The sequence below is a fragment of the Amphiura filiformis genome, chromosome 2 (genome assembly GCF_039555335.1).
Source record: "Amphiura filiformis chromosome 2, Afil_fr2py, whole genome shotgun sequence".
Classification (NCBI taxonomy): domain Eukaryota; kingdom Metazoa; phylum Echinodermata; class Ophiuroidea; order Amphilepidida; family Amphiuridae; genus Amphiura; species Amphiura filiformis.
Window position 1 is genome coordinate 54485747 of NC_092629.1, and position 26851 is coordinate 54512597.

Consider the following 26851-nt stretch of genomic DNA (forward strand, 5'->3'; position numbering starts at 1 on the left):
ACTTCTTATCATTTGGTACAACGCTTATATTTTGAAAGAAGTGTTTCTTTTCAGGTGTTTGTTTTTAGATTATTGATATTTATATAATTGTATGTCTGTTGTATGTAAAGATATCTGTGTTTCGTGCTCAAAAATAGTAAAAGATTGTCATAAAAATATAACATGTAGAAATTGCAAGGGATTTGTTCACAAAAATGTACTAATCTAAAACCGAATGAAATTCGACGCCTGAAATGTAATGAATGGACATGTAATAAATGTATTCAATTGGTAGAAGAAAATACTAGTATTGATGATGATAATAACACAGATATATCTCAACTCATTAATGAAACACATATTCCAAATATAGACCTTAAGAAATATGATGATATGATTTTTAATCCATTGCAATTTGGAAGTAATTCTAGAGACAAAGATGATGTTGCTAATGTTAGTTGTAATCATGAATGTAATTATACCACACCTAGTCAATGTTCATTCCTTAAGGAGGGCAAATTAAATTTTATGAACATTAATATTAGAAGCATGTCTAAAAATTTCGATAAAATGAATGAATGTGTTAAATCTGTTAACCATGATTTCACCATTATAGGCATTTCTGAAACACACTTGAAAGATAAACCACATGACTTTTACAAAATCCCTGGATATAATTTTGAATATACTAATAGAGTCGGAAAAGAGAAAGGTGGCGCAGGTATGTACATTTCCGACAAACTTACTTATAAGCTACGTAAAGATTTGAGTAAGGCAACATCAAATTATGAGTCATGTTTCATTGAAATAGAAAATGTAAAAAGTCGCAATATTATTGTTGGTGTGGTGTACAGAGCTCATACAGCGATAAACGAATTTATATTAGATATAGACCCTGTCTTTCAAAAAAAAAAAAAAAAAAAAAAGTTAGCCTACGTTATGGGTGACTTCAATATAGATCTCCTGAAAGTGGAAAATGAAAAACCTATTCATGACTACTTAGATTTAATTTACTCTTATTCCTTAATGCCAACTATTTACAAACCGACCAGAATAACAGAAACATCTGCTACATTAATCGATAACATATTAACGAATAATGAAAATATTGTACAATCTGCTATTTTAGTTACTGATATAAGTGACCATTTCCCTACTATCTTGTCTACAAATCTAGATGTATCAGATATTCCGTGTAAAAAGGCAACATACAAAAGAGTACACAATAACTACAATATTAATAAGTTAAAGAACAAATTGGCTAATGTTAAATGGCAAGAATGTCTTGATAATGATAATGCAAATGATGATTATAACAAGTTTATTGAAATATTTAACAATGTATATGATGAATGTGTACCATTGAAGAAATGTTCAAGTAAAAGAAAAAAAGACCCAAGATCACCGTGGATAACTAAAGGGCTTTTACGTTGTATAAATATGAAAAATTCTTTATATAAACAGTATTTGCAGAATCCAAATACGGAATGCCTCCAAAATTTAAAACCTATAGGAATAAACTGCATGGTTTGATACGCAAATCTAAAAGAAACTATTTTTTACCAAATTTGAACGGGCAAAAAATAATATGAAACAGACGTGGAAAACAATTAATAGTATTATTGGACGTGGTAAAAATCAGCAAACTAAGAATAAATTTAAGACGGACAATAATGACAATACTGCTACTATTTTAGATCCCCAAGAAATATGTGATCATTTTAATAAATATTTTGTGAACATAGGTCCGAAACTTGCAGCAAATATTCATAAATCGGGAAAAGACTATTTTGATTATCTAGATAATCCCGTATCTAGTAGCATGTATATGAAACCTATTATAGAACCAGAAATTATTAAAATCATAGATAAATTCAATCAGAACAAAAGTGCTGGTTGCGATAATATTGGAAACTTCATTATCAAAAGGGTAGCAAACGAAATTGTAAAGCCACTTGCCTCAATTTTCAATCTTTCTATCACAACAGGTATTGTCCCTCAAAAATTAAAAGTAGCAAAGGTAATACCAATCTACAAAAAAGAAGACGCTGAAGTGTTTTCGAATTATCGCCCAGTATCGGTATTGCCTTGTTTTTCAAAGATACTTGAAAGATTGGTTTTTAATAGATGTATTGCTTATATTGACAGTCATAAAATACTTAATGATAATCAATTTGGCTTCCGCAGCAATCACTCTACTTATATGGCCATTATACATTTAGTGGATAAAATTAATAATGCGGTAGAAAAAGATGAAACTACTATTGGAGTATTTTTAGACCTTTCAAAGGCTTTTGATACTATAGACCATAACATATTAGCCCACAAATTAGAACACTACGGATTCCGAGGCATTGTACTGGACTGGTTTAGGAATTACTTAAGTAACAGGAAACAATATGTATATTATAACTCGTGTGAATCCAAAATGAAAGATATCATATGCGGTGTCCCTCAAGGTTCCATATTGGGACCTCTACTATTTATACTTTATATAAACGATATTGTTAACACATCTAACGTACTTAGCTTTATTCTGTTTGCAGACGACACCACAATACTATACTCGCATAAAGATATAAGAAGCAAATTTTGGTTAATTAACAATGAACTAAAGGAAGTCAGTAATTGGTTCAGAGCAAACAAATTATCAGTAAATGCCAGTAAAACCAATTATATGATTCTGGGAACACCACATATGACGTCCAAGAATTGGATAAATATTGATTCAACAACAACTGTCTGTAATGTAGATGTTAAGATAATTTTAGACGAAATCGTTCTAGAAAGGGTAGATAATACCAAATTCCTGGGAGTACTCATAGACGAAAACTTAACATGGAGGTGTCATATTAACTGTATAGCAAAAACTATTTCAAGGAATATTGGTGTAATGAACAAACTCAAATTCTTTGTACCAGATCGCATTCTTTATACTCTATATTGTACCTTTATTCAACCTTATTTGAACTATGGAATATTAATTTGGGGAAACACATGTAAAACATATTTGGATAAAATTGTGAAACTCCAAAAATGGGCGATACGGACAGTTGCCAGTAGTCATTACAGAAGTCATACAGCCCCCTTGTTTGCCAAATATAACATTTTAACAAACAATGACACCTATAAATTAGAATTGGGAGTTTTTATGTATAAGTACAGTATTAATGAATTACCGAGCTTATTTGACAGTTTATTTACCCTACGATCTAATATTCATGATTACCAAACAAGAAACGCTAATAACTATAACTTGACTAAAAATAGCAGGGTTTTCACCGATCACGCTGTCCGTACAGCTGGTCCTATATTATGGAACTCATTGCAAAAATCTTTAAGAGCGTCTTATTCAGTGAAACATTTCCGGAACGTGTACAAAAGACACTTAATTTCAAAATATGATTAATTGACGAGCATTGTAGTTTTTTTTTTTTTTGTTTCTTGTTTGTTTGTTTGTTGTTTTTAATTTTTATTATTTGCTGTTGAATTTTCTGTTTGGTAACTTTTCTGTTAAAGGGGATGGCTACCTCTGGCCTTACTGGCCTTTCGGCCATCTCCTCCATGATTCTTTGATGGTATTTTAATGCGTATTTTGTATTTATATGTGAATTGTGGAAATAAATAAATGAATGAATGAATGAATAAATATCAATTTTTACCCATGTTTTATATTACGAGGGGCGGTCAATAAGTTCGTAGAACAAGTAGTCCAGGCCCTAGCTAGGACCCGGCCTACACCGGATAGGGCAGAGATTTTGACACTTGATTTGGGTTATTGGACCTCTGAGGTTGATGAATCACGGAGGTGCTTTTGCGAAAGCGGTTGCGAATTCGAGAAATCCAAGATGGCCGCCGGCGGCCATTTTGAAAATTTTAAATTTTAGATTTCACTTAATATTCATGTGTAATACATCGTTCCATAGGTTTTTGCATACAAGGAACCCATTTCTGACATCATATTTATGATTTAAGGTCATATTAACATTTAAATTTGACTTTTAGGGTTAAATTTCAAAAATGGCAAGCGGATTCTTGATCAAATATTCGTTTGTTGCCTTCGTCACATCTGTAAAATGTCTGCTAAACTTTCTGCTAAAATACATTGTTATGGGCCTATATTGCTGGCTTCTGATATTTCAGGACCTCACAAATATGAGGATATCAGGAACCAGCCATTAGCATATTAAACTAACGGCACAATATATCATTGGAGACAATAAATAATAAGTCTATAATCATCAAGATCATATACCTTGCATTTGCATTTTATTACCTGTACTCAGATTTTTGCATAAGGGTACATACATGTGCTACGGAACCAACTCTACAAGGCTCTTTAAAAACTTTAATACATGGTATAGGCCTAGTATTCCAGCAAAATTCTGATGATACAATGATGTTCTTTTAAACATACCCAAACTATAGGGCTATATCATAGAGAGAAATAACTGTCCTATTCAGTGCCTTCTTTTGAAAAGAATCACAATTGAACAAAAAGTTACATGAATGAGCATTATCATGATGGACATAAAGTTCATAGTTGTGTACTTTCACATACCTATGATTGATAAACAGGTAAAATTAAAACACAGTAAATGTCAGGATTTTGTTGTTACTTATTAATGCATTTAGGCTCCTTTATCTTCTTGTGGCAATATATCGTACACATCACACCTGCGTAGCAGCAGGAACAACGATGGCCATTGCACTTTCCAGCACAGCTACAGAGGGTTAGGAGTCTAGCAGGGAGCGGGTTTAGGGCTTTAAGGGGCAAGAGTATGCCAGCTTGGTTGCTCCAAACATAGTGAGTAGGATATAACTCTGTGTCCTGACCTTCAGGTGTAGAGAGAAGGCTGACGGCATTCCGTACCACATAGAAAGCCCTTCTCAAGTGAGCTTGGATGACGCTGGATGTTGGGGGCAAACTCTCAAGTGGCACAACTGAATGTTTGTGCACTTCAAGCCTGTATTGGTCAAATGTTGTGGCAGTGGGCTTGCTTCTTGCACCAGCCCAAACACCAACAAGGTACTGCTCTGCCTGTTGTAGGTCGGCATCAGATAGTATGGGGGACTCCCCGAAGCTACATAAGAACCTTGTTGGATTGCAGGCCAGTGCAGCGTGTTTAGTCCCGATCTTGCTCAGGGCATCGTCACCAGTCAAGATATGTATCTTGACAAGTGCACGACAGAGGTCCTTCCCAAGCTTGTGGTACAGTGTGTGGATTGGGATCATTCTTTTCTTTTCCCCAGTCCCAAACTGAACCCACAGCTGCTGAAGGCCATTCTCCATAAACACGGCGATGTAGTGAAGGAGGAGGATGAGAGTATCGGTGTCATTTGATACAACCACAACAACATCACAACCTCTATCAACTGCCCAATTCACATGGGGTATGATGCGGCTGTCAGCCTCTTCCTGCCAATTGCAAAGAGATGGCACTTCTGCTGCAGGTGATCGACTTGTCTTCAATCTAGCTGGTAAACACTCTTCGTTTATCACCATACCACTGACCATCACATCCTCTAAGTCCCTTTCTCCCACTACTCGTGCAACCAGCTGCAGATTTTCTTTGTTGGTGCTTGAAGCCCAAAATTTCTCCATCTGTTGGGGAATGGGCACTTCTTCATCTACACGCACAAGCTCAATAGGTCTCGTCTCACCAGCTCTTCTGGGCCTCTCCCCTTCCTTGATGCTGAGCTCTCGATAGCTATCAAACACCAGGTGGGTCAACGATGATGGACAAATGCGGTGACTGCTCTTCAGAACTTCCTGAATCAGTTCCCCAAAGTTGTTGAAGAGGGAACTGGGAAATTGCCGTATCTTCGACATGAAGTCAATCACCACATGTGTTGTTTGAGCCTCATCATGGGTATACTTGTAGTCATCAGGACTGAGACTATTCTCTAGCTCACCAACCAACTGGGACTTGTCTGGTTTGGTTGTATAATCACCAGAGAAGAGTGGACAAGATGGCAGCAGGTCATGTGCATATATCTCTTCAGGTGGAAGTCCCCGGAGTGCTACAATCTCCATATCCCTCTGTGCCGATGCTATGGCCTTTGGAGATGTATTGTGCTTGGTCACATCTGAGGTAGGTTTCTTTGTCCCCTGTGACTCGAGAGCTGGGAGACTGACTTTCGAAATAGTATCACTCAGCTTCTTGGATTTGGCAACATACCGCTCATTTCGAAATGCTTGATAAGCAGCTTCTCCACTTTCCAACACGTCCAGGATTCTAGTCTTGATGCTTTCGGCGACGATTTCCTTTGTGACAAAGTTGTAGAGTGTCACATTTGGTGCAGAGATGATGAAGGGATTTTCCCGCGCATTCAGAAAGTCCAACAGCCGCGCCACATTCTGGTCAAAGATTAGCCCCTTGCGTCCCCCAAGTTCATGTTATATCGATGTTTCTAAATGGTCCATCTGTTTTGCAGTGGTCAGGAGTTGGAGAAGGTTGGAGATTGCCAAGATCTCATGAAACAGAAGTCCAAACTCTGCAACGACAGCAGCGTCACCAGAACTTCCAACAATGACATGTCCACCTGGTCCCTGGGAAAATCTGTTCTGGGACTGCTCCAACTTCATGTCCCCTGACACCGCAGCAAATACTGCACCAGCTCGGTCCTTGACAACAAAATGGCCCATACAGAATCGGCGGTACAGAGTGGGGTAGGTAAGCTCTAGAACCTGGATTCTCTCCAAGTACCATGACCCATATCGCAGATAATTGATAGCGTCAAACTCACGTAAGATTTTCATGGAAGCCTTGACTGTTCCAACGTGCAATGGCCAGTTCCCATCCCGGTCTGCAACAATCAGCTGCTTGATGATTGACACAATCTTGCGAAAGTTCTTGAAGTACTTGCATAGTTCTGACTTCTGCTCACACTCTTGGGTAAAGGCATCAAACTGCCGACGAAGAGTATCAGCAGTAGCGGAAACCTGCTCAAACTTCATGACACACTCAGCACGATTTTTCTTTTGCAACATGTCCTTGAGATCAATTGCTGACTGAACAAAGGTATCAAATGTAGCTCCATTTGATTCCCAGAAGGCTTTCCACATCAGAGACTCAAGGGCCTCAGACACAATCAACATTCCTTTGAGTGCCCTAACATAATGACCTCCAGAAAGCACCGTCGAGATAGTCTTTGGTCCAAACACTTCACTTTCAATAAGAGCATCAACCATACCACTGCCACTTAAATACCTTCCTGCACATCGTAAGAGTACCTTAGCAAAGTGAAACATTCCCAACATCGGAAACAAGTCATCAAAAGTACCAGGCTCATTCATGAGTATATCAACGGCAATGTGATAGACACCCTCATCAGAGACGATAGCCATAGCTTCTTGATTCAACTGTTGACGACACTCCTGGAAGTTGGTTAGGGCCTTCCGGACAGTGGCATATTCTGTTACCGGGGAAGGGATAACAGGGAGGAAACCAACTCTCATCAAGGGTACATTAGCCGTGGTGATCAGGGCATGAATACCACCCCACGGGGGTAACTCACCACAGGCAGGAGCTGAATGTGGGAGTCCACAACGAATGAAGGATATAAGGAACTCAGAATTATCTGCTTGTTCAAGAGCTTTCTCAGCATCTGACAAAATGTCTAGATGAGTATTTTCTACCAATGGGAAGTTGGGTGGCAATGTAGGCCTCACTGCAGGTTTGAAATGAGGTGGCACAACTTGACAGGGAAGTTTTTCCTTTGAGGGATTTGCAAACTTTGACAGATTAGTGCTTGATACGGATGGTTTGGAGTTTGAGCCTTGAGTAGTCTCCTGGTATAGCACCTGTGCTGTGTAATGTTTGCTTTTTGTGCCCGACAGTGACGACTTGTCGTCAAAGTCTTCATTGTCAAGGGCTCCAAATGCCCACCCATCTTCAGAGAAGTGACTTGGAATGGGAATGACCTCGGAAGACTGGATTGTATATGAACATAAGAGATTTCTTGATCTCTTTACCTCATTATAACTAGTTGAGACCCCCACCCTGTTAAGTGTTGTGATAATTTCTCTGCTTCGTGTCTTCCCGTATATGTACTGCCCTAGCATGGTGTGGAGGGGGGTTCTTCTCTTTCCATGGTGGATGTGGTAATATACCATCTGGAAATGGAAATTTAGCTGTGAGTGCCGATTATTTGCAGACCATATATCTTTGCCATCAAGCATGTCATCATCATTGTCGTCACCTACCCATTCTTCATCTTCTACTTCTTTTGACATTTGCATCATTTCTATTTTAGCCATAAGTGATTTGGGAATACCATACAGAGCAGAATAGAATGTCAACCATTCTTCAGGCATTGGAGTTTTTTCCCAGGAATGCTTCAATTCCTCGGCATCACAGAATTTGTCTTCCAAACCATAATCTACATTCTTTGCCGCTTTGTTTAATATTTCACCGACATGCTTGAGAGTGTCAAGATTTTTTATCTTCACTGCTAAATCAGCAGCTGTGATACTGGCGGAAAAGAACAATTCTGATTCATTTGGCCGAGGATTTGGAGCAAATTGGATACTCTCCCCATAGTGGTCCACAAGTAACTTTTTCACATCTCTATTGTATATTTCGAAATCTATTGTGTCATCTAATAGATACATACAATCTACTATATCACTAACAGGAAAACCACATTCTGCTTGCAGTAGAGGGTCAATGTGCTCCAAGACCTGCAAGAATAAATCCTTCTTTAAAAAGAATGTTGGATTGATGGGTGGATTGGGTCTTCCTACATGATCACTACTCTGGGATTGTACATTTTGATTATACTTTTTCAAGTACGTTTGAAACAAATCCCATGGACATAAATATCTGGCTGATGCAAACACATCCTCAGCACTGTTGAGCTCAGCAACTCTACAGAACACTTCATCCTTCAAATTCTTAGAAGCAGTTAACAAATGTTCTGCTCTCTCACGCTCACTTATTCTGAATTTGTCTCTGATAGACTCACGGTTTACTTGAACCCTGTCACTTGCGCATATAGTGCATTTGATTTCCTTTGGATCTAACTGTGAATTTGCCACTTCTCTTGGTGTTACTGAGCTGCGGCGGAGCATTGGTGCTGAGGATGTACCTGCTGTTTCTGATGTATCAATCTGCTCTTGAGATTGAGATTGAGCACGTTCTAAGTCTTCAAGTTTACGCTTATGAGTGTATGTTTTGAAACACTTATTAGTGTTGTGATACTTGTATGATGATGATTGTCCGTCTGTCAGCTTCAGTCTTTTGCTCACAATGTCTTTGCGTATTTCTGCTGCTCGCTTCATACTATTATGTCCACTTTCTGTTGGTGGTGTCAGTTTAGCACTTTTCTTACCACTTCTTTGACATATTATACATTTCTTCGGATCAAAGTCAGCCAAATTACCAGCTCCAAGTTGCACAGGTGCCAACAGGGGAATTGACTTTTGACCACTACTCTCTGCCATTCTCAGCTCGTTCTAGCAGAAAATCAGGAGGCACTGTAAAATACAAAGTTTATTAACATTTTCATGAGACCGGAAATATAAAAATAAACAGCAGTGAGCACCCATCATCCCAAACATCATGGTAAATAAATAAATCTGGATAACCATCTGTGCCAGGTAGGCCTATAGAACATTTTGTTTGGTGACCTGGTATCAAATGGGGGGGTGGAAAAGCAATAAAAAGAACAACTATTAAATATGTGATCTCTTTTGAAACATTTACTGTGTACTTTAACTTTGAATTGGTTTGCTATTTTAATAAAATATTTATTTTCCCATATGTCCGATCCGGCTCTCCGTAGTTTTGTATTCAGACAGTAGACCCTTTAAGCTTAAGTAAATCATTTATCTTAAGTACTTAATTACATCTTCTAAGCTTTTTTCACAAAGTCTTGACATTTATATGACTCAAATATTAATAGTCATTTATAACTGTATTAATTATTGATGTCTGATTCTTATCTCTTTATACAGACCTATGCATCTAGGTCATTGCATAACACCAGTCAACCATGCCCATGACCTACCATGCCATGTGCTCTGGGCAACATTGCTCAAGGGTGATGGTTTTACCTTTGACTGAGTACAAAATGATTATATAACTCATCCCCATTTTTTCTTTGGTATCAATACTATATAATATAATATCTAGAAAAATGAATGAACTTACCATATTGCTGGAAATGGTGAATATTGACTGCATCAACTTTCACCCAATCATGTGTAGTTGCATTGTTTGCAGAGCAGTAATAGACAGCTTGTAACCACACGAATGTTACAGTCATTTGTAAGGAAAGCCAAGCAGGACATTCCAACTCCAATCGTATAGGCCTACTATAGTTAAACATTTTAATTGGTATTCACATCACTTTGTTGATAATCCCGTCAACATATATGTAATTTAGGAGGGCATACACACTTTCCCGTTCTCCTTTCAGATGAAGGTTCTAATTTAACCTTTGACCTCATTTGTTCCATTTCTACAATTTAGTTAATAGTTGGGTCAAACTGCAGATTTTACACTTCGGTAAGAAAGATTGTATTAGCAGGCCCTAACATTAACACATCTTAATCAGAAAGAGACAATGAGCTCAATATTTACTTCTTTCTGGTGGCTGTTGGCGGCCATTTTGGATGTTTTTTGGTCTGAAATTGGATTTAAATATATTATTTGACCTATAATCATGAAAATGATGCCATAAATCAATTTCTTGCATGCAAAAACCTATGAAATGATGTATCATATGTGCACCATTAGTGAAATATTATGATTTAAAATTTTCAAAATGGCCGCCGGCGGCCATCTTGGATTTCTCGAATTCGCAGCCGCTTTCGCAAAAGCACCTCCGTGATTCATCAACCTCAGAGGTCCAATAACCCAAATCAAGTGTCAAAATCTCTGCCCTATCCGGTGTAGGCCGGGTCCTAGCTAGGGCCAGGACTAAAGGTACTTGAAAGAGTACTAGCCAAATTCTTTCTATCTCACTCTTGAGCATGGTCACTACAAACCTTAATGCACCCGTCGCAATTTTTCTTGAAACCTTCTATGTCGACAAAATGGAAGTCTTCCGATAGCTCCTTGAGCCACTCTTCAGTGAAGGCTCACCAGCATTGATCACCAGCAAACCTGATATTATGAAGCTAGGACTTAAAATTCTGAAATAGGTTTCATTAACTGGAGGCCATGCCTGAACCAGAATGTGGTTACTGTAGTTAACTGACCCCTATGTAGTGAATGGCAGCTTGACAAACTAAGAATAGCGTACAGGACACAATCCGAGAACACTCACATTCCTACCATCAACCTTCTTCACATGATGGCTTGCCTCAATTTTGCTATCAAAATTGTATGATATATGCCTATAATTGTACTTTCATTTGGCAAATGATCTGTCATCAAGACTCTCCCTGGATCTCAGAAACAGCGATGAAGACCTTGCACTATGATGACCGAGTGATGATCTTCTTAGGTGTGGGAGATCCAGGTGCTTCCACTGAATGCTCTCGTAATTCCAGTGATTAATGTATGTTTTATCACCTTTAGCCACATATAGATTAAACTCATTCTAAGTGTATAGAAGGTATGGAACTGAATATGTCAATTGGTATCAAATTTGTACATAAAGATTCTGGGACCCCATCTAGAAGACACCCTGGAATACCCAATGTTAATGGATTAATGTTGAAAACACATTCATCAGAGTTGTCATATTTTGTGGCTATCTCATGTTTCTTTTTCGGCTCTTTATTCATTATCAATGCCACTGTACCAGCACGTATATCGTTAGTGGTGACGTCAGCAAGTCTTTTGGACCTTGGATGATCTTCAAGGACGCTCATTCCATTCTTGAACTCTAAGAACCATTTCGTTGCTGTTGAATATCAAGGACTTCATTACCATTTACCGCAACCGTACATTGTTAAATTTCATTTGAGTTTTCACCGCCGTTCGGAGAAATGTCCATAATGACCCTGTATTCACTTCTGGTAGTACCTGTGAATTCATGGAGGTAGGCTTCTTCTGAAGAGTGTCCTGCCCACATACAGTGATGCAGAAATCTAATATCTTTGCAGTAATGTTTTGAAGGAACAAACTTTCAAATGAGACCAAATTCAATACCGTGCGACAAAGTAGCATACCGAGTTCTACGAACTTTTTGACCGCCCCTCGTATCAAAAGCACTGGAGGACATGACTCCTTGGATCGACTATTGTAATATTTGAGAGTGACCAAAAGTGTTTTTACAATGGGCATGTTTTTACCAATATCGATCAGTTCCTAAAAATATCTACCATTGTGCTAAAACATCGCACATCACTATTTTTGATCGAACTGGGATGCCATATGGTACGCAGATCCATAACCTGTTAGGGCTTATATTTTGTATTACTAGAACATAGAATTGGACGGCGCCTTCGGAGTCACCATTGACGGGACAAAAATGACAACTGATACTTTCGTGTTGCCATGTGCTACCATTAACAGATACTGCAATGCAGTGGTAAGTTTACCATTCTTATGTCAGATGACGCTAACAGTGGCTCGATCGCTGGTACTGTGGTTCATTTTTAATACACTAGTAAACTATACTGGCCAAATTTGTTTAGGTCCATCAAGCTTATTATCTTTCTGCAATCATAATGGGCCGCAACACACCTTTATGGTTAGGTGTACTTTTTATGTGTTTTGACCTAACCGCACGCCATGTTCGTACAGTGTTATATGGGTTCGACTAATATTTTGATCACAATAATTAAACGACATATTCCGCCGTTTAATACACAGCATCCCTGAATTTGTCAAAACTACAGCACCTATATAAAACCTTTATATTTGTTAGTTTGCTAAAGTAAGGCACAAGATCCAAATTTGTTCGGTCTTGGGCCGGATATGCTGCTTCGATATTTGTCAATAAGGAACTAACAGCAAATTAATCATAATTAATGCTAAATTTATATTATTTAATATCAGTACAGGCAGAGATGCATATGTTATGATATTATTAATAATATTCAATTGATGAATCGATGGTCGATCGAAAGCTGGAACTAATTTGTTTATATTGCCTAAATCATAATCATGTAAAGGTTTTGACAAAACTATTCGGAAAATGTCACAATATAGCTTTAAGAGTACTTTTCCCAAACAACTCCTCTAGGTAGTGACAATGAGTAATGGCATTACAATATATTGGAGTCGACCATTCAGAGCAGTAATAGAAATTGCACCGGAGGTGACAGAGACGTTGAGTGGCATCTTGTGCGGTCTTTGTGGGAATAATAACGGGATCAGATATGATGACTTAGCAACGCCAGACAAATCTCTTGTAAGTGTTAAGCTGAATTTATACTCCATCGCTGAGCGATTAGTATTTGAACAACGACGCAACAAAAAGCCTCAATGGCTAGAAACCAATCGCTCGTCGCTCAGCGTCGGTGTATAAATTCAAATTTGCCGGAGGATCGGTATTCAATTTTTGAAGAAAAAAAAAGCACCGCGTCTGTTTAGTCCTATACAGGGTGTCCCAGAAAAAATACCGGGCGAATGAATTTGGACGTTAGTCGAGAAATAGACATCAGAATCCAATCATCTAAAAATCAGCGTGTAGCCCATCTTATTCTGCATCTTATATGTTAATTTTACTGGAATCGGTTGACCGATTGCGAAGAAATGAGCTATTACATAACGCATGCGTCAATTCACTTCATTCCAAGTTTGAAAGAAAGATCATTGAACACAATGTGCACTAGTGGCTAACTGTCAATGGGCGAGCTTCATATGTTGTTCTGTGAAATCCTTTTCGTTCTTTTTAAACATTCTATTTCTTGCAAAACATTTGATTAGGTTTCGCTCAAATTTGAAATTCTGCACGATATTGAAACTGAAAGCTTGTATGTAAGATGATGCTCGGTACTGTTGATATCAATGTTGCATAAAGAATTATTGCATAAAGTATTCCAGGTGGCTTAAACAAATTCTCACACACATTAATGTTTGTGGCATATGTATATGAAATTGTAATGCAAAATTTAAATCTTTTAAAATGTCAACATTAATGTTGCATGGTATCAAAAATCACATGTAAAGCTGTAAGCACTTGATTATTGTAATTCTTGGCTCAAATGTTCTTTGCAAAGTTAAATGTAACACATTTGCACAACCTAAAGAATTAAAGTTGGAAAGCTTCCAATTACAGAAATCAAAGTTTCCTCGGACAAACTGTTATTCATCTTCAGTGAGAGCATGAATACCATAACACCGTCGGATTATAAAATATATAATGTGAATTTAATTTATTGACACGCAATCTTTAGGAAGCGGTGAGCGAGTATGAAAAAGCGACTGTTGATCAAACTTGGAATGAACTGCATTAATGCGCGCATTATGTAATAGTTATTTTCTTCGCAGTCAGTCAACCGAATCAAATAAAAAATTCACATGTGATGCACAATAAAATAGGCTATGCGCTACATTTTAATTTTTTGACTCTGATGTCTATTTCTCTCGGTAATTTTTTTCTGGGAAACCCTGTACTCCTGTCGGTGCCCGGTTAGGAACTGATTGGTCTTTCTTGAGTACCACATAAAACATTTATATACATAGCGCTTTCGGTGTTATATTTAAATGAATTATTATGCTTGATACAATAATTATTACATCACCAATGGTACAAAGAGTTATTGGTACCAAACCGGGCACCGATAGTGTTATAGCTAGGACTAAATTAGACGTTGTGCTTTACTGTCCCATGAGTTCTAAAAAGTGTCACTTTTTGCAATTGAATATACGAATACAAAACCCACCCAAGTCCATACTGTGGCCAAATTGAGTTAAGCATGGGAAGTTGTTGCTATACATAGGCATGTCATATGTATGAAAGAACAACTCAAATTCATCCTCTGTGTCTATTGAGCATGTTAAAATAGCATGTATGAAAGAACCACCAAAGTCCATGATTTGAGTCTTGTAACACATTGATTGAAATCCAGTATGTATAAAAGTCCACTTGTAACACATTCATTACTGGAGAGTGACTTTTGAAGAAAAAAAATGAGTTTAATCAAGGAAAGTGTGTGGTTTATATTGCATGGCAGAATACTTATCAGCATTATACATACATGTGTGCTTTATTTTGTATTATTTTACTAGTGGTAACTTCATTCCAACATTATTGTCTTTGTATATGATTAAAAAAACCACCCAAGTCCAGAATTTAAAATGAACCCCACGAATTCCCTGAAATGCTAATCGTCATACCTAATACAGTTTAACCTACTCATTTGCACGTACAACTTACCATATTGACCAGGTAAATTTAACTGAAGGAATTAAAATGATACACAGGTTTTTTTCTCAAAATCACTTCCCATGGACTTGGGTGGGTTTTGTATTCATGTATTCAATTACGTCTTACATGTATATCTACCAGGATGCTCTCAAAATGGTAACGTTGCTCATAGCGGCAGATCCAAGAATAAAATATTGTATATATTAAAAACATACTTAGCACTACTGAACATGTTCATCATGACTGTTATTGTAACATGATAGCAGATTGTTCTGATTTATTCCAGTAAAACAGTATTCACTGTTGACGTTTCGAAGTCTTGCAGACTCCTTTTTCTACACTGTTGTTGTTTATTATAAATGCTGGCATCGCAAAGCATCACATTCCATTGTTAATAAATCTACCAACACATAGTATGTGCAGAACGATCGTATTATAGACGTAGAAGATTTTAACGAGGTAGACACATAGGCAGAGAGATGTAACAGTGGATAAATGAGGCGATATAAACCAGGACGCAATATACCATCATGAACAGAGACGAAGGACAATAGAAGATTAGCCATCAAAGACAAGTTTAAAACTAGACTTAGCTGTGGTCTAAGACCACGAACACAGCCGTGTTGTTACCCCTTAATGACCTTTGACCCCAAAATATATGAAAACGCCCATAGACGTTGGCTAATGTCAACGCATGTGTGCACGTGGCATCACTTTGCCATGTTACTTGTGGCAGAAGGGGCATTTTGAAGGTTTTTCGTCTCAGACCGGAAGTGACCCCTTAATGGCATTTGACCCCAAATAAAAAAAATAACACATATGAATTGGGTAACCACAATTAATGTGTAAACATACCGTTACTGTCCTATGTTTTTCTTAGCAAATAAAATTTTTTTAAAGTTTTTCGTTTTATACCGGAAGTGACCCCTTAATGACCTTTGACCCCAAATCTGTGTACACCCCATAGACACTGGGTAATAACAATGCATGTGTACAAGTGGCGTCACTGTCCTACAGAATCTGTGGAAGAAGATGCATTTTAAAGGTATTTCGTTTTATACCGGAAGTGACCCCTTAATGAGATTTGACCCCAAATACAAAAATACCACATATGCATTGGGTGACTGCAGATCATGTGTGAACATACAGTTACTGTCCCATGTTTTACTTAGCTAATAAAAATTTTTGAAGGTATTTCGTTTTATACCGGAAGTGACCCCTTAATGACCTTTGACCCCAAATCTGTGTACACCAAATAGACACTGGGTAATAACAATGCATGTGTGCAAGTGGCGTCTCTGTCCCACATAATTTGTGGAAGAAGATGCATTTTAAAGGTATTTCTTTTTATACCGGAAGTGAACCCTTAATGAGCTTTGACCCCAAATAAAAAAAATACCACATATACATTGGGTGACTGCAGATCATGTGTGAACATACGGTTACTGTCCAATGTTTTACTTAGCTAATAAAATTTTTTGAAGGTTTTTCGTTTTATACCGGAAGTGACCCCTTAATGACCTTTGACCACAAATCTGTGTACACCACATAGACACTGGGTAATAACAATGCATTTGTGCAAGTGGGGTCGCTGTCCTACGTAAGTTGTGGGAGAAGATGCATTTTTAGTTGAAACCAAGTTTTTGACCCCTGCGTGACCTTTGACCCCGCGAGTTTCATGTGACATGTAGGGGCATGGTCAATGATAATTGTGACCAAGTTAGGTCAAAATCGATGTAAGCATGTGAGTGCTAGAGCAAATGTAATGGTTGACAGAAGAAGAACGAGATCTGATTGCGTTCGCCTGCGACCGCGAGCATGCACAGCCAGCAGTGACAAATGAGTTATGACCCCGAATCTGTGAGAACCAGAAGTGATCCCTTAATTACCTTTGACCCCGCAAAAATATTACATAGTGCTTAGGATGTCATAAGGAATATTCCTGGTGAATTTCAGCTTAATCGAAACTTATACATGGATTTTGATTTTTTTTAAATTTATGATTGACCTTTTGACCCTTTTAATGACCTTTGACTTCAATGAAAAAAAAAACCTTATGTACACCGACAAAATGCATTGTTCAATTTTTAATTAAAAAATTCTACTTTGTTTAGTTGTCGAGATAAAAATTCTTAAAGTTATTTAGCTAAAAACAGATAGGAACCCCTTAATGACCTTTGACCCCCAAAATAAAAATACCATGCATACATCAGAAAACACTAATTCATGTATGATGATTATATTACTCTGGTCTGTTTACATTTTGAGATAAAAATTTTTTAAACTTTTTTTGATAATTTTGGTTTTTGACCGGAAGTAACCCCTTAATGACCTTTGACCCCAAAACTGTAGGCATCCTACAGACCCTAGCTAGTAGCGATGCATGTGTGCTAATGGCGACTCTCTGCTATGTAATTTGTAAAGACAGTGATTTTTTGAATATTTTTACAAATTTTCAGACTTTTACCGGAAGTGACCCCTTAATGACCTTTGATCCCAATTCTGTGAACAACTTTTAGACACTGGCTATAGATGATGCATGTGTGTAAGTGACGTCACGGTGCTATGTAAAATGTGGAAGAAGAAGCATTTTTAGTGAAAATCACGTTTTCGGCCACTGACCGGAAGTGAATAACCTTTGACCAGAAATGATCATGTGACAGTTGTGGCACCACTCAATGGTCCTAGTGACCAACTTTGATCAACATGGCTGAAAGCATGTGGCTGCGATGGCTGATTAACATGATGTTGACAGAAGAAGAAGAAAGAAGAAGAAACTAGATATGGTTGCGGTCGCCTGCGACCGCGAGCATGCACAACCGCCAGGTATTTTAGAAGGTATTTTGTTTAACACCGGAAGTGACGCCTCATAACCATTCCTGGTGAATTTCAGCTTAATCGGAACTTATACATGGATTTTGATTTTTTTTAAATTTATGATTGACCTTTTGACCCCCTTAATGACCTTTGACTTCAATGAAAAAAAAAACTTATGTACACCGACAAAATGCATTGTTCCAATTTTAATTAAAAAATTCTACTATGTTTAGTTGTCGAGATAAAAATTCTTGAAGTTATTTAGCTAAAAACAGGAAGTGACCCCTTAATGACCTTTGACCCCCAAAATAAAAATACCATGCATACATCATGTAACACTAATTCATGTATGATGGGTATATTACTCTGGTTTGTTTACATTTTGAGATAAAAATTTTGTAACTTTTTTGATAATTTTGGTTTTTGACCGGAAGTAACCCCTTAATGACCTTTGACCCCAAAACTGTAGGCATCCTAAAGACCCTAGCTAGTAGCGATGCATGTGTGCTAATGGCGACTCTCTGCTATGTAATTTGTAAAGACAGTGATTTTTTGAATATTTTGTACAAATTTTTCAGACTTTTACCGAAGTGACCCTTAATGACCTTTGATTCCAATTTTGTGGTATAACTTTTAGACACTGGCTATAGATGATGCATGTGTGTAAGTGACGTTACGATGCTATGTAATATGTGGAAGAAGTAGCATTTTTAGTGAAAATCCAAGTTTTGGCCATTGACCGGAAGTGGATGACATTTGACCGGAAGTTGATCATGTGACATCTGTGGCACCACCAAACGGTTATACTGACCAAGTATGGTCAACATGCCTGAAAGCATGTGGCTACGATGGCTGATCATAGTGTTGACAGAAGAAAGAAAGAAGAAAGAAGAACGCGGTAAAAACAATGCACATCGCCGATGGCGGATGTGCAAGAAAAAATTAGCTGTGGTCTAAGACCACGAACACAGCCGTGTTGTGACCCCTTAATGACCTTTGACCCCAAAATATATGAAAAAACCCCATAGACATTGGCTAATGTCAATGTATGTGTGCATGTGGCATCACTTTACCATGTTATTTGTGGCAGAAGAGGCATTTAGAAGGAATTTCCTTTTAGACCGGAGGTGACCCTAAATGACCTTTAATCCCAAATAAAAAAAACACAAGAGATACACTGGATAACCACAATTCATGTGTGAACATACCGTTACTGTCCAATGTTTTGTTTAGCTAAAAAATATTTTTGAAGGTATTTCGTTTTATACCGGAAGTGACCCTTTAATGACCTTTGACCCCAAATCTGTGTACACCACGTAGACACTGGGTAATGACAATGCATGTGTGCAAGTGGCGTCACTGTCCTACGTAATTTGTGGGTGAAGATGCATTTTAAAGGTATTTCGTTTTATACCGGAAGTGACCCCTTAATGACCTTTGACCCAAAATAAAAAAATATCACATATACACTGGGTAATCACAATTCATGTGTGAACATACCGTTACTGTCCTATGTTTTGTTTAGCTAATAGAAATTTTTGAAGGTATTTCGTTTTATACCGGAAGTGACCCCTTAATGACATTTAACCCCAAATCTGTGTACACCCTATAGACACTGGGTAATAACAATTCATGTGTGCAAGTGGCGTCACTGTCCTACGTAATTTGTGGGAGAAGATGCATTTTAAAGGCATTTCGTTTTATACCGGAAGTGACCCCTTAATGACCTTTGACCCAAATTAAAAAAATACCACATATAAAGTGGGCAAGAACAATTCATGTGTGAACATACCGTTACTGTCCTATGATTTGTTTAGCTAATAAAATTTTTTGAAGGTATTTCGTTTTATACCGGAAGTGACCCCTTAATGACCTTTGACCCCAAATCTGTGTACATCACATAGACACTGGGTAATACCAATTCATGTGTGCAAGTGGCGTCACTGTTATACTTAAGTTGTGGGAGAAGATGCATTTTTAGTTGAAATCACGTGTTTGACCCCTGCGTGACCTTTGACCCCACAAGTTTCATGTGACATGTAGGGGCACGGTCAATGATCATTGTGACCAAGTTAGGTCAAAATCGATGTAAGCATGTGAGTGCTAGAGCAAATGTAATGGTTGACAGAAAGAAAGAAGAACCTGTAAGAAAAAAGACACAGCCGTGACTAACGTCACGGCTGTGTAACGAGATCTGATTGCGTTCGCCTGCGACCGCGAGGATGCACAGCCAGCAGTGACAAATGAATCTGTGAGAACCGGAAGTGAGACTTAATTACCTTTGACCCGCAAAAATATTACATAGTGCTTAGGATGTCATAAGGAATATTCCTGGTGAATTTCAGCTTAATCGGAACTTATACATGGATTTTGATTTTTTTTAAATTTATGATTGACCTTTTGACCCCCTTAACGACCTTTGACCTCAATGAAAAAAATACCTTATGTACACCGACAAAATGCATTGTTCCAATTTTAATGAAAAAATTCTACCATGTTTAGTTGTTGAGATAAAAATTCTTGAAGTTATTTAGCTAAAAACAGGAAGTGACCCCTTAATGACCTTTGACCCCCAAAATTAAAATACCATGCATACATCAGGTAACACTAATTAATGTATGATGGTTATATTACTCTGGTTTGTTTACATTTTGAGATAAATTTTTTTAAACATTTTTTGATAATTTTGGTTTTTGACCGGAAGTAACCCATTAACGACCTTTGACCCCAAAACTGTAGGCATCCTAAAAACCCTGGCTACTAGCGATGCATGTGTGCTAATGGCGACTCACTGCTATGTAATTTGTAAAGACGGTGATTTTTTGAATATTTTTAACAAATTTTTCAGACTTTTACCGGAAGTGACCCCTTAATGACCTTTGATCCCAATTCTGTGAGGAACTTTTAGACACTGGCTATAGGTGATGCATGTGTGTAAGTGACGTCACGGTGCTATATAATATGTGGGAGGAGTAGCATTTTTAGTGAAAATCCAAGTTTTGGCCATTGACCGGAAGTGGATGACATTTGACCGGAAGTTAATCATGTGACATCTGTGGCACCACCAAACGGTTCAACTGACAAAGTATGGTCAACATGCCTGAAAGCATGTGGCTACGATGGCCGATTATGATAATGTTGACAGAAGAAAGAAGAACTAGACTTAGCTGTGGTCTAAGACCACGAACACAGCCGTGTTGTAACCCCCAATGACCTTTGACCCCAAAATGTATGAAAACCCCATAGACATTGGCTAATGTCAATGCATGGGTGCATGTGGCATCACTTTGCTATGTTATTTGTGGCAGAAGGGGCATTTTGAAGGTTTTTCGTCTCAGGCCGGAAGTGACCCCTTAATGACCTTTGACCCTAAATAAAAAAATACCACATATACACAGGGTAACTACAATTTATGTGTGAACATACCGTTACTGTCCTATGTTTTTCTTAGCAAATAAGAAATTTTGAAGGTTTTTCGTTTTATACCGGAAGTGACCCCTTAATGACCTTTGACCCCAAATCTGTGAGGACCCCATAGACACTGGGTAATAACAATGCATGTGTGCAAGTGGTGTCACTGTCCTACGTAATTTGTGGGAGAAGAAGCATTTTAAAGATATTTCGTTTTATACCGGAAGTGGCCCTTAATGACCTTTGACCCTAAATAAAAAATACCACATATACACAGGGTAACTACAATTTATGTGTGAACATACCGTTACTGTCCTATGTTTTTCTTAGCAAATAAAAAAAATTTGATGGTTTTCGTTTTATACCGGAAGTGACCCCTTAATGACATTTGACCCCAAATCTGTGAGGACCCCATAGACACTGGATAATAACAATGCATGTGTGCAAGTGGTGTCACTGTCCTACGTAATCTGTGAGAGAAGAAGCATTTTGAGTTGAAATCACGTTTTTGACCCCTATGACCCCTGCGTGACCTTTGACCCCACGAGTTTCATATGACATGTAGGGGCATGGTCAATGATGGTTGTGACCAAGTTAGGTCAACATCGGTGTAAGCATGTAAGTGCTAGAGCAAATGTAGTGGTCGGCAGAAGAAGAAGAAAGAAAGAAGAAAGAACCTGTAAGAAAAAAGACACAGCCGTGACTAACGTCACGGCTGTGTAACTAGACTAAGCTGTGGTCTAACCCACGAACACAGCCGTGTTGTTACCCCTAATGACCTTTGACCCCAAAATATATGAAAACGGCCATAGACATTGGCTAATGTCAATGCATGGGTGCATGTGTCACCACTTTGCAATGTTACTTGTGGCAGAAGGGGCATTTTGAAGGTTTTTCGTCTCAGACCGGAAGTGACCCCTTAATGACATTTGACCCCAAATAAAAAAATACCACATATGAATTGGGTACCCACAATTCATGTGTGAACATACCGTTACTGTCCTATGTTTTTCTTAGCAAATAAAAAATTTTGACGGTTTTCGTTTTATACCGGAAGTGACCCCTTAATGACGTTTGACCCCAAATAAAAAAAATACCACATATGAATTGGGTACCCACAATTCATGTGTGAACATACCGTTACTGTCCTATGTTTTTCTTAGCAAATAAAAAAATTTGAAGGTTTTTCGTTTTATACCGGAAGTGACCCCTTAATGACCTTTGACCCCAAATCTGTGAGGACCCCATAGACACTGGGTAATAACAATGCATGTATGCGAGTGGTGTTACTGTCCTACGTAATTTGTGGGAGAAGAAGCATTTAAAGGTATTTCGTTTTGTACCGGAAGTGGCCCTTAATGACCTTTGACCCTAAATAAAAAATACCACATATACACAGGGTAATTACAATTTATGTGTGAACATACCGTTACTGTCCTATGTTTTTCTTAGCAAATAAAATTTTTTGAAGGTTTTTCGTTTTATACCGGAAGTGACCCCTTAATGACCTTTGACCCCAAATCTGTGAGGACCCCATAGATACTGGATAATAACAATGCATGTGTGCAAGTGGTGTCACGGTCCTACGTAATCTGTGAGAGAAGAAGCATTTTGAGTTGAAATCATGTTTTTGACCCCTATGACCCCTGCGTGACCTTTGACCCCACGAGTTTCATATGTCATGTAGGGGCATGGTCAATGATGGTTGTGACCAAGTTAGGTCAAAATCGGTGTAAGCATGTAAGTGCTAGAGCAAATGTAGTGGTCGGCAGAAAGAAGAAGAAAGAAAGAAGAAAGAAAGAAGAAACTAGACTTAGCTGTGGTCTAAGACCACGAACACAGCCGTGTTTTGACGCCTTAATGACCTTTGACCTCAAAATATATAAAACGCCCATAGACATTGGCTAATGTCAATGTATGGGTCCAAGTGGCACCACTTTACTATGTTATTTGTGGCAGAAAGGGGCATTTTGAAGGTTTTTCGTCTCAGACCGGAAGTGACCCCTTAATGACCTTTGACCCCAAATGAAAAAATACCACACGTACAATAGGTAAACACAATTCACGTGTGAATATACCATCACCCTCAATGTTTTTCTTAGCAAATAAAAATTTTGAAGGTTTTTCGTTTTATACCGGAAGTGACCCCTTAATGACCTTTGATTCCAAATTTGTGAGGACCCCATAGACAATGAGTAATAACAATGCATGTGTGCAAGTGGCGTCACTGTCATACGTAATTTGTGGGAGAAGAAGCATTTTAAAGGAATTTCGTTTTATACCGGAAGTAGCCCCTTAATGACATTTGACCCTAAATAAAAAAATACCACATATGCACAGAGTAACTACAATTTATTTGTGAACATACCGTTACTGTCCTATGTTTTCTTAGCAAATAAAAATTTTTGAAGGTTTTTCGTTTTATACCGGAAGTGACCCCTTAATGACCTTTGACCCCAAATCTGTGAGGACCCCATAGACACTTGATAATAACAATGCAGGTGTGCAAGTGGTGTCACTCTCCTACGTAATCTGTGAGAGAAGAAGCATTTTGAGTTGAAATCACGTTTTTGACCCCTATGACCCCTGCTTGACCTTTGACCCCACGAATTTCATATGACATGTAGGGGCATGGTCAATGATGGTTGTGACCAAGTTAGGTCAAAATCGGTACAAGCATGTAAGTGGTAGAGCAAATGTAGTGGTCGGCAGAAGAAAGAAAGAAGAAAGAACCTGTAAGAAAAAAGACACAGCCGTGACTAACGTCACGGCTGTGTAAGAACCTGTAAGAAAAAAGACACAGCCGTGACTAACGTCACGGCTGTGTAAGAACCTGTAAGAAAAAAGACACATGTGTAAAGAAAGAAGAAAGAAGAACGCGGTAAAAAGAATGCACAGCGCCGATGGCGGCTGTGCAAGAAGAAGAACGCGGTAATAAGAATGCACAGCGCTGATAGCGGCTGTGCAAGAACGCGGTAAAAACAATGCACAGCGCCGATGGCGGCTGTGCAAGAAGGAACCTGTAAGAAAAAAGACACAGCCAACAACACTCACGTTTTTGTCCGAATTATTCAGAGTAACCATACTCCGTCATCAGCGGTGTGATATTAGAGAATAAACGATAGGAATTTTTTATTTTGCCTATCCTCTACCGTGTGATAGACGACAGGCAGGTCCAATATTTTGAGTAGTGGATGCCGGCGCAGCCGTATCCACTACGATAAAAATATTGGACCTGCCTGTCGTCTATCATAGGTAGAGGATAGGCAAAATAAAAATTCCTATCGTTTATTCTCATTCTTAGTCAGTTAAATATTATTTTAATAACTGTAAACAAATTTTTAAGCAAAAACTAAGTTACCGTCATAAAACTCCCTCATTATAAAATGAACGAAACTTGTTTACAACTTCAGGTATTCTGTTGCGCGTATTGCTAGCGCGTTCGCGTATTCCGCACTAGTCTACGCATCCAGCGCGATACATACGCGCACCTCTACACGCGTGTTACGAATTATCAAGACGCATGATGACGTGGGGTCGTCTACGGCCTGATAGACGGCACCCGAAATCATGCGATTGTCCAATCAGAAATGTGTCTACGAACTAGACCACTCCCACTGACTAAGAATGGTGAATAATTGATGTATGACCTTTACTTCTTGTTGACAATGTCCTTTGTTGGCCTTTTGTCAGGTGTTTCTAGAAGCAAAGTATCATAGATTTTAGAAAGTTCTTGGCCCCGTCCCTATTAAGGGTGGGCTGGTCTCTTTCTGGATGAAAATCGCTTCTCTCACATATCTTGGCAATAGTTTTCCTCTCCGCAGAAAACTTTTACGTTGTCAGTGTCAGCATTATGTCCTGTGCGTTTGTGATGCCCTACAATTGCTGATGTATTTGAGGTGGTATCGGCAGTGTGTTATTCCAGTCTTTCTCCTAAAACTCGCATCGTTTCTCCCACGTATATTTTGTCGCAATCTACACAGGAAACGTTTTACACCAATCCTGGTTTTTCATCATTCCGAGGTTCGTCCTAGGGCGCGACAAGTACCGAAGAATGTCACATTAACAATAGCTTAGAAAATGAAGTCTGCAAGAACTCCAAACGTCCACATTAAATATAAAATTGTGAACTATTGGTATTAATCACGAAAATATTATATCTGCTGCACAATATTTAAAAATATATATATTTCTAAAAAACGGGCATAGTTTTATATTATATTTTCGCAATTGGTTAACGTCCTAGCATATTGCGGGACGTAAACGTGTTCACAGGCTGAAGTGCCCATAGTTCTTTCTAAGCGATCGGGTCAAACTAATCCATATAATGTTACTTTGGGGAATCGCTACACCTCATCCACAGCGACTCGGTTACACACGTGCACAACACGTTGACGCTGCGGTGACTCGAACACACGACCTCGAGCTACTTTGCAATTATAAGTCCAAGTCTGAGACTGCTAAGTCGCCGTGCCTTCAAGTATGTGACTTGGACTGCAGCCTATGAGATAACTGTGAACATACAATCCTTATCCTTACAAACTCACTAACATATTCCTCTTTTAGGTGTCAAATGCTGTGGATTTTGGAGACAGTTGGCGAACTGACATGGACTGCAACCTATGCCATGATTGCGAAAATGCAATTTGTCAGAACAACCACGATAATTTAAAAGAGGCGGAATTTCTGTGTGGAATATTTAATAACGGTAAGCAATATTTATCAAACACATATATCGTGAATGGAGCAATCAAGTACAGTATAGTAGTGCTGCAGTGGTTGACATTTTTGACACTTTGTACAAATTATAATACCTGAGGCACAAGAAGTGTGTTTGTCATGCATTTCACGTCAGTGACATCCCAATTAGTTTACCAGAGAGCTCACAGTGCCGGCATACACTTTACTGAATTACTTTACTGGGAGCTGCGTGGCACACTGGTTAAAGGTATTTACTTTTGGTGCGAGAGGTCCTGGGTTCAATTCTCCGCAGGGCCAAAAACAAAATCTAATACCGCTCTCACCGTGGTTCATCTGGTAAAAGGCGGGATAGATGATCCGATACTAAAAACATCGATACAGTTGGTTTCGATCAAGATAATAAGCCCGATCGTTGGCTACACTTGCCTGTCCTGTAAAAATGGCGACCCTAATTCGCCACGTCACTTGCACCTGGCTGAAGTTTCGATAGCGTTATCTCCTAGATTTCAGTTGTTAATGCCTAGATATGCTTGACATAAAAAAGGCGAAATTAAGATTGGGTTTGAACTGTAGCAGACCAAAGGGGAGAATCATATCGCAGATTGTGACAGCATTTGGACTTTCGGTACACACGTTCCACATGAAGAGATTTGTTGCAAAACCCCTT

General features: G+C 38.4%; 1 protein-coding gene across 1 annotated transcript in view; it reads left to right on the forward strand.

Annotated features, from left to right (window-relative positions):
* The window catches only part of LOC140146390 (uncharacterized), a 57618-nt gene that overhangs the window by 9411 nt on the left and 21356 nt on the right, over positions 1-26851 (forward strand). Inside the window, exons 4-6 of the mRNA XM_072168225.1 lie at positions 12361-12468; positions 13126-13293; positions 26050-26191. Coding sequence (XP_072024326.1) covers positions 12361-12468; positions 13126-13293; positions 26050-26191 — 418 coding nt within the window. The remainder of the gene's footprint in view (positions 1-12360; positions 12469-13125; positions 13294-26049; positions 26192-26851) is intronic.